Source organism: Molossus molossus, unplaced genomic scaffold, assembly GCF_014108415.1.
Source record: "Molossus molossus isolate mMolMol1 unplaced genomic scaffold, mMolMol1.p scaffold_m16_p_6, whole genome shotgun sequence".
Taxonomy (NCBI): Eukaryota; Metazoa; Chordata; class Mammalia; order Chiroptera; family Molossidae; genus Molossus; species Molossus molossus.
In genome coordinates this window covers 4,533,659-4,542,850 of record NW_023425399.1, presented here as the reverse complement: position 1 = coordinate 4,542,850, position 9,192 = coordinate 4,533,659, and the positions used below count along the sequence as shown (strand labels likewise).

At 54.3% G+C, this 9,192-nt stretch overlaps 1 protein-coding gene across 1 annotated transcript; it reads left to right on the top strand.

Annotated features, from left to right (window-relative positions):
- Window positions 1-436: 436 nt before the first annotated feature.
- Window positions 437-8,177, top strand: FAM210B (family with sequence similarity 210 member B). Its single transcript, XM_036245898.1, has 3 exons — window positions 437-613; window positions 5,745-5,920; window positions 6,107-8,177. Exons 1-3 carry the CDS (start codon window positions 437-439, stop codon window positions 6,321-6,323), a joined length of 570 nt encoding a protein of 189 aa, XP_036101791.1. The 3' UTR covers window positions 6,324-8,177.
- Window positions 8,178-9,192: the final 1,015 nt, after the last annotated feature.

Sequence of the window (9,192 nt, the reverse complement as noted above, 5' to 3'; positions counted from 1 at the left end):
GTTTCCCGCTCCGGCCCCGCCCACCCCTGGCGAGCGCCGGGCTCAGGGAGGGCTGGGGACCGGTGGGCGGGGCCGAAGAGAGCGCGCGCGTCTCCAGCCCCGCCCACTCCGCCTGGGTTTCGCGCTCCGGCCCCGCCCACCCCGGGCGAGCGCCGGGCTCAGGGAGGGCTGGGGGCCGGTGGGCGGGGCCGAAGAGAGCGCGTGCGTCTCCAGCCCCGCCCACTCCGCCTGGGTTTCCCGCTCCGGCCCCGCCCACCCCGGGCGAGCGCCGGGCTCAGGGAGGGCTGGGGGCCGGTGGGCGGGGCCTAAGAGAGCGCGCGCGGTTCCGGCCCCGCCCACGCCGCTCCGAGCTCCGGCTCCGGCTCCGGGGCCCTGCCCACCGGCGCTCGCTCCGCCTCCAGCGGGCAGCGCGAGCCTCGGCGACTCGCCGCGCACCATGGCCCGCCTGCTGGTGCTGCTGGGCTCCGCGGGCAGGGTGGGCGCCCGGGTCGGGCCTCGCGCCTCCTGGCTCCTGGGTGCCGCCGCCCCCTGCGCCCCGCAGCCCCTATTCCTGCCGCTGCTCCGACTGGGGCCAGACGCTCGGCTGCTGTGCGCGGCCCGCGGCGGCCGCCAGGTAAGCCTCCCCACCCCCACCCCGACCCCGGAGCCCGATCCCGGCTCTCCGAGAGCCCCGGTCCCCGGTCTACCTCCGCCAGAGGAGAGTTTCGCGCGCGCAGCTGCCGGAGGCCGAGCACCTCCAGGGTCTTTAGACCCCAAATGTCTACAAGCCAAGGAAGCAACCCTCCCGGTTGACAGCCGGAGAAACCGAGGCTGTGGGAAGTGCAGCGATCTGCCAGGGGTCACAGCCTCCGGCGGAGGGAGCCTCGGGTTCCCAGCGCCTCGTCGGGCGCCCAGAAGGTCGTAGGTGGGGCCTGCGCTTGGTCTTAACGCCCTCCCTTGCCATCCAGAGTTTGTCCCCGTTGAAGTCACGTGGGCCAGGAGAAGCCTCCGCGGGGAGCTGCTTGCCTCCACCAGCTCCCTGCACTTGCTGCTACTCCCTTCCTCTAACCCAGAAGCAGCTGCAGGCAAGACTCTCGCAAGAAGCGCAGTGTTGTTCCATTTCGGTCGCCCTCTCTATGCAGTAAGTGGAAACGGGTTTCCACCCAGAAGAGCACTACAGGCCTAACTTTTATCTTCTTAAAATCTATGACAGTTGTTTTTCCTTTAAGTGCGTCTAATGGAGAGACGGGACTAACGAGTTGGGTTGGGACATGCAGAGCCCGGCCTCCTGCCCCACTAGTGCCTGGAGCTTTGCACCGGGCAGTCCCTGTGCCTGGGAGGATCAGACCCCAGCACTCACCAGTGGTGTGACCTCACCTCCAGCCCTGAAGACCTCTGAGCCTGGGGGCTGACCTTTCAGGGGGCTAAAAATAGCACACCCCCAACAAGAGTTTAAGGGACAATTCTGTGAGCTGATGCAGGCCTGAGCAGTGTCCTTACCGTGCCTCCCACACAGATGGATAAACTTCCTTCCCTGCCTTCTGCTGTCAGATCAGACAAGCAGGAGAGCTTATCTCTAAACCCTGAGCCCAGTTTGGGGGGCCTTGGGGACCTGGCACCCTCCACACACACCCAGCTGCCTCCTGGTGATTCTTCATGGCTCAGCGCTTCCTCCAGGAAGTCTTCCGTGACCACCAGTGATGCCTTGGGTGCCTCCATTGGCCATCAGCCACATGGGTATGAATCTTTTCTGCATCCATCATCTGGAATCTCTCCTGACTTGCTTGTCTGTCCCAGCAGCCATGTCAGCCTGTCCCCAGTCCAGGCCCTGGCACGTGTGTGTGTGTGTGTGTGTGTGTATTATGTGTGTACAGTAGTGATGAGTGTGGTCCCAGACTCCCTGTATTCGTGTCTCTACTCACCAGCTCTGTGGCCTTGATCAAATTCTCTCACTTTTGTGTCTGTTTCCTCATCTGTAAAATGGGACATTAATTCACATTTCATAGAGCATGAGTGGAAAACAAGGTAATGTACCTGCATCTGGGGCATCCTCTCTGCCTCTCCTCTTGGTCTTTCTCCGTAGCACTTGTCACATCCAGCAACCCTGATAGTTTCCTTCTCTGTTTTTTGTCCCACCCCTCCCACTAGACAGTAGGCTCCCTGAGGATGAGGTTTTGTCTGCTTCATTTGTTGCTGTGTCTCCCACACTCGGAGCAGTGCCTCATACAGAGCAGACTCTCCTGAGTAAGCGAGGGACATAGCATAGTTGCTAAGAGCAAAGAAGGCCTTAGAACCGGACTCGGGTTGGGATCCCAGCTTTCCCAGGCAATCCCTGTGTGATCCTCGGTAAGTCACTCGGCCTCTCTGAGCTTCCAGGATCCACTTCTGTTAAGTGGGGATGGGATGACCGTACTGCCTATGTCACAGGGTTGTTGTGAGAATTGGATGAATGAATATTTTCAGAGTACTCGAAACTAGTACAAAGGAAACACAATATAGTGTTTATTAGGAATATTACTCATCAAATGAGTGACAAACGGGTGTCACCCCGAACAATGTGAACACCTTGTGAGCAAGATCTTTGTTTCATTCTGCAAACCTTCCTGCCCCTTCTGATTCAGCCTTTTGTACTTCTGTGACTATGGGAGGGGGCATCACACACACACACACACACACACACACGGAAGCACTCCGTCTCTGTGGACACTGGGGACGTATCATGGTGTGTGCATCCCGGGCAGTGCCTAACATAGGCGGTGGTGTTTCGCAGAGAAATGAATGTCTGAAAAGTTTCCGTTCCTTGCAAGTCACCTCTTCATAAATTCCTTTATGTTCGCGTTTTTAACCTCCTCCAGGGTTAGGAAGAAAAATGTATGGCTCACAATGCTATGGACTGTCCCTTCTACCCAGATAAAAGGAAGTCAATTGTCCAGGTCGGATTCTGACTCAGGAAAGTTAGAAACTAATGGTGATGCTGGCTAACAGGAAACTAAAACTGTCCCTTGTGTCTGGACATTGTCCCTGCCACTGCCTTGCAGCAGATGCTGGTTATTCTGTAGCTGGAGGCCTGGCTGCCTTGTTCTGTCTCTTTTCGGGCCAAAGGCCTTTTGCCAAAATAGAGGCTGCAAAGAAAAGGGCCGTCCACGGAGACAGCTATGTTCGGTCCTGGTCAGTGGACAGATGGGCACCATTGGGCCTGGTTGGCCAAGTGTCAGGGTTGGGAAGGGAAGGGCTCCCAGCCATCACCAGCCTCGGTCAGAATGTCCTTTGGGCTGGGAGCTGCAGACCGTGGGTGGTCCGTCCTATCAGGGCCCCGCGCCTGGCAGTCCTCCCGCTGCAGCGTGTTTATCAGAGAGCAGCCGTTCGGCCGGGAGGCAGCAGAAACAGTCCAAGGCTTTGAGGACAGGGGACCCACACGTGCTAGCCACTTCCCTCCCCCCTCCAGAGCCTGGAGGTTCCGCTCGAGTCTTCAGGAATGTTCTATGCTCAGGAACACGGTGGGGAGTTGCCGAATGCTCGGGGGCCGTGTGGCTGGGTGGTGACCAGCGCAGTAACCAGGCCGAGTGCTGCCAGCCAGCCCGTCCCTTCCCCTCGAACCACAGTGTCCTGTCAAAGAGGGAGCGACAGGCTGGCCACAGACCAGGACTGTGAGGGTTGTTGGGAAATGACACCTTTCAAAACTCAGTCTCAGACTCCGTCACTCCAAACTGGACTTCACTCGCCTTCCTCCTCTTTAAAGGGTTCCTTTTAAGTCTGAAAAAACATGCAGAAGTCAAAGCAAAAGGCAGTGATGAAATAGTTTGACCCATCCCATCCCCACCCCCACGACCTTAACACTTAATTCCCAGGGACGCCAATAGCCTTTCATGAAACTCAGATTTCATTCCAAGGCCAAAGCTTCTGAGTGTTTGGGGTTGTGGGTTCTTTGTTTTCTTGCTTTTTTTCAGTTCCGACTACAGTTTGAGAACAAAGGAGATACTCTTTCAATTGGGAGTAAAGACAAGAGTCTTTTAACTTATAAATCTGAGTGTTGTACAGACTTTGGGGAGAGGAGGGACAAGTGAACAGCTGCTGTGTGTGATTAAAACTCATAGATGAGCCCGGCCGGTGTGGCTCAGTGGCTGAGCGTCGACTCTGCACCAAGAGGTCGTCGGTTGTTTCCCGGTCAGGACTGATCTCCAGGGGGAATATGCAGGAGGCGGCCGATCGATGTTCTCTCTCATCAATGTTTCTAGCTCTCTCTCTCCCTCTCTCTTCCTCTCTCTCTTCCTCAAATCAATAAAGGGGGAAAAAACAAAACTCATAGATGATTCTGGGCAAACCAACCAGCAGCATCTGGGCCAGCTGGGGCCCCCCCGCAGGGGTCAGAGTGGCTCCCGGAGCAGGTTGGAGCTGGGCTGGGAGGTCCCCTGCAGCCCTGCTGGGCACACCTGGTTGAGTTTGGGGGCCTTTGCTGTGTGCACTGCTGCCCTGTATTATTTCATTTTCACTCCAGGGGGTCCTACCCCTACCTCTTGGGGATTCTGGGCTGTCACCTCCTCCCTCTTGCTTTGACGTGTGGCTCTAAAAATACAAGGAAGACGGCGCCCTGGGCTTCTGCAAAGTATTACAGAGCTGACCCAGATACCAGCTGCCGGGAAGCGCTCTGAGGTCTGCTTTTGAGGTGGAGGAATCTGATAAAAAAGGCACTCTCCGTATTGGGAGTGTTGGTCTTTGTTGTTGTTCAGTCCAGTGCTGCTGGCTCTTCTGTTTCTCCCAAAGTTCCCAGACCCCCGTAGATCTGGATAAATGTTAACAGACGCCACGCACAATGAACGGTTTCCATACAAACCCCAGCCAGTGTGCGCATGGCCGGGAGCGGGCCCTTCCTTCGTCTGTGCCGCTTGCAGGGGTCAGTCTCAAATGAGGACGTGCGCATGCCATCCTTCTGCCCGTGTCACTGGGCACCAGCGGTGCCCGTTGTACAACAGCTAGCGCAGTGTGCTCAGGCTGCGGGCGCCCCGGGTGCCAGTCTTCAGACTTGAGGCCGGTTCCTCAGCCTGCGTCGCTCCTCCGGAAAGTGGAAAGAACAGTAGTGTCCACTCCAGGCTGTCGTGAGGATGAAAGCAGACAGCAGATGGGCAGCAGCATGGGAGCGCCGCCCGGCTCCGAGAAAGTGCTCGGTACAGTCATCGCTGTCCCAGAGCATGTGAGCCCCGAGGCATTGGTGCCTCTCGCTGCTGTAACCACAGACCTGTGGCTGGAAACAGCACGTTTATGACGTGACAGTTCTGGAGGTCGGCAACCTGAACGGGTCTCGGGTGAAGTCCCGGAGTTGGCTGGGCCGGTCCCTCCTGGAGGCTGTGCGGGACGGTCCAGCTCCCTGGCTGTGGCTCCGGCCCTCTCCTCCGCCCTCAGAGCCAGCGGTGGAACATCCTCCAGTCTCTGCTGTCCTCACATCTGCTCCTTGGACCTCCTGCCTCCCTCTCTTCATTTATAAGGACTCTTGTGGTCACATGGGTCCCACTCAGAAAATCCAGGATGACCTGCCGATCTCAAGATGCTTCACTTAATCACATCTGCAAAATCCTTTGCCGTGTAAGGGTCTGAGGACTAGGGTCTGGCCATCCGTCATCCTGCCCATCATCCCTAGTACCCAGCCTGTCACTGTATTAGCCTCAGCTGAGTAAGGAAGGGTGACTGAGTTCCGTGAGTCGGGAAAGCTGGTGACGACCACCAGCATCCCTGCTCCTGACCTAGAGGGTCTCCCCTTGGTTTGTGTACAGGACCCCAGCAAAGCCACCGGGACAACAGGCAGCGACATCAGCAATACGGAGGAGAAAAAGCAGAGCAAGTCGCAGCAGCTGAAGAAGGTGTTTCAGGAATACGGAGCCATTGGTGTGTCGCTGCACATTGCAATCTCGCTGGTCTCCCTGGGCATGTTTTACGTTATCGTTTCGAGGTAAGACAGTAACAAGGGCTTGCATTTCACCGTCAGGGGAGAGTCTCTGTGAATAAGAACTTTCTGCCCGAAGACCTTTTATTCACCATTTTTAAAATCATGTAAATCTCAAGAGCCCAATCGATGCCTTAAAGCAGCCCCTTGCTGTAGTAACCGTTGTCTTGTGTTTGCCTCTCTCCCCTCCAGTGGCGTGGACATGTCTGCCGTCCTGCTTAAGCTCGGATTTAGAGAGTCCCTGGTGCAGTCGAAAGTGGCTGCGGGCACCAGCACCTTCGTGGTGGCCTACGCCATCCACAAGCTGTTCGCGCCCGTGCGTATCAGCATCACCTTGGTTTCCCTGCCCTTGATCGTCAGATATTTTCGGAAAGTGGGGTTTTTTAAACGTCCAGCTGCAAAGCCGTGATGAACTCTTCAGTCGTGGGTCTGAAACCCCGTTTCGTTTAAGTTACACAGTTTGGATTGGTTTTAGGGTTGTCGGGGGTTTTTTTGTTTGGTTGGTTGGTTTGGGGGGAGGGAGGGGCTACTTTCTATGTTTTCATGGATACGTTTTACTTTTGCCAGCAAACATCAGGTGTTTGGATTATTGTGATTGTTTTTGCTTTCTAAATTGTTAGTGCTGTTCATCATAGGGCTTGTCCACATCGGCTAAAACGTCAGCAAAGCATCACGAATGAGTCATCATGGTGAACTGTTTGCGCCCGGGCCTCTGGAACTCTGGGAGGGTCTCGGTGCAGAGGCCCCCGGGGCCCCTTTGCTCAGGTTCAAGAGCAGTGTGCTGCAAGCTGGCCGGCGCCGCGGTTGACGAAGCCAAATTCAAGACTAAACAGGCTGTGATCAGGACCTAAGTTAGTGTTGGCACCTTCACATTCTTCACACTCGTTTGGGAGAAAAACGAGTATTTCTGGTGGGCTTCCTTGGTCCCCAAATCCCTTCAAATCTGGACACGCTGGGGTCGACCTCAGGGTGTTTTTCTCATATTTCATGAAAGTAGGTCAAGGTCATCTGTCTCTAATTAGGTGAAAGGTGGAAACTTGTCCAATAATAATGGCGTCCCTTTGGCTCCTGACGCCCATGTCCACTGAGGAAGGTGGAAAACTAAGACAATCTTTGCCTAACCATCTCTAGGGCAAACCTCAGACATTCCAGAACCGTCGTGTGTTTACACTGTGTTGCAATATTTTTCAATTGAGTTAAAATTATGTACAGTGAAAAAAAGATTTTTGAATCACTCTCCAAAAAGGAAAGTTAGTAGCACTTGCTGTAAACAGAAGACAACTGTGAACTAACAGCGGGGGAGGGAAGGAATTTCTTCTCTGTTGCCTGGCCCAGAGGAGACACTTTCTGAGGGGCTCAGCCCTACCCACGCTGAGCTGCGGCTCCACACTCTGGGAACCCCGATTTAACTAGTTCTGCACCGCTGCCCTGGTCAAAGCAGGTAGTTGTATTTATTTTTCTGGCTCTTTTTTTTACAGTTTGTTTAATTACACTTCAGACAATCAGAAAACTAAAGGAACCGTAATCTGACAGTCCTGATTTTATGATCTGTTGACAATTCCCTAGTTAGCTCTTAGTAACCCAGGGTCAATCGCTTCAGTTTTACAAACATCATTAGGGGAAAAATTCCCTACTTGCAAGATCTCTAAAGTAGATTGTTTTGGGTTTTTTTGGGTTGTCCCCCTCCCCCGCCTTCAAAGCAATGAGCAAAGTGCCAAAAGGTTTACCTTCAAACTTCAAAGTTTGAAGTTGGCACTGCCTTTCCGGGATCTAAGTTCAAGGGCGTCCACGCAGCTTAGCTGGATACCAGTGTGAGGTCATCCCTCACCTGGACCAGACCCACGTTTGCACCTCCTCCCATCGTCATGGAAACCCTTGGCTTCATGGAAACCACTGGCTTCTGCTCCTGACCTCCTATCCCAGGCTCCCTAGCTAACAGATCCCTAGCAATGCCTATGCAAAAAAAGCTGACAGCGACCCCTACAGGTGTCAGGGCTGAAATCTTCATCTCGGACCCTGGAGTCAGGGGAGTGGGCTGAAAGACAAGCAATAAAACGAATTGCACATCAAATAGCCATGGCGTCTCTTCTAAGCCGACTCCACGCCGCTCCTGAGGCCAGTGGTCCAAACAGAACCGCAGAACTGGAGAGGGTGAGGAAATCAAAGGGTCGTTAATGTCGGTTCACCAGCAGGATGTACAAAGTGCTTGTTTTTACACTTTTTATGCAACCAGGAATAAAACGGATGATCTATTTTAAAAACGTCAAGCCATTGGTTCACCTCGCATTTTTCTGACAAAACAAGCAGCTTCAGTTCCATGAAAACAAATCAACACGTTTTGTCAAGTTTGTGAGTTTGACTGCACTGGTGAGCTGTGATTGCTCATGACGAAGCAGCACCCTGTGACTGGGTTATTAACATGCCACTCCACTGAGCCGTTTTCTCTGTTCTGTGAGATTCTGTTCAGAGAAACGGCAAAAGTTTAGCTACTGTCACAGTTGAGGTTAGTCACGTCATTTATCTAGGGGTGGGGTGGATGGTACATGAAACATGACCACTGGTGCGAGTTGGGTCAGCTCAGGGCTAACTGGACACTGCAGTTGACTGTTGTTTTGAAGTTGCCATGACTACACTGACATTGCTATGGACATGGACACTGGCCCCGTCCTATTTAGGACATTTCCGATACTCGGTCTCTACTAGTTGTCAGTGAGGTGGGCACTTCTTTGTCACTGTCAAGCTCACCGCTTTTGGTTGATGAGCAGGCTGGCAGTTAGAAACATCAGGGGGCAGAGACCGTGAGACCAGATGTGGGCGAGGCCTGCTGCTCATGGCACCTGCTCTCCCAGGCCGACGGTGAACAGGTGGAGAGGCACCCATGTTCCAGCCCACTGTGTGTCTGTCTCCAGTTTACACCCATGCTCACTTCCAGTGTAACAAATAAGCCCGCCGGTGTGCCATGGGGCCAGGTGACCAGGGGAGCACAGGAAGACGCCTCGACCAGCGTGTTGAAGGGGCTTCCACTTTTATAAGCGACAGTGAACACTGGTCACACCCAGATCCCTGGTTTGGGGAGGAATGAGGGATTCTAGTTAAGGGAACATTCCTTCACCAGAGAACCCAAACAGACCACACTTGGAAAACCAGTTTGCAAAGAACTAGCTGACCATCCTGCTAAGCCCAGAGGGTCAGGGGCCGGAGGTGGGCAAGTGGATGACCCATAACCCGCCCTTGTCTGCTGACCACCTGTAGCTCTGGTGAACTCCCCAAGAGCCCTC

Excerpts from the sequence above, each read along its gene's own strand:
- FAM210B (XM_036245898.1), top strand. The coding sequence starts at position 437 with ATGGCCCGCCTGCTGGTGCTGCTGGGCTCCGCGGGCAGGGTGGGCGCC. Across the intron at positions 614-5,744 it reads CGGCCCGCGGCGGCCGCCAG|GACCCCAGCAAAGCCACCGG; the intron begins GTAAGCCTCCCC and ends GTTTGTGTACAG. Across the intron at positions 5,921-6,106 it reads TTTTACGTTATCGTTTCGAG|TGGCGTGGACATGTCTGCCG; the intron begins GTAAGACAGTAA and ends TCTCCCCTCCAG.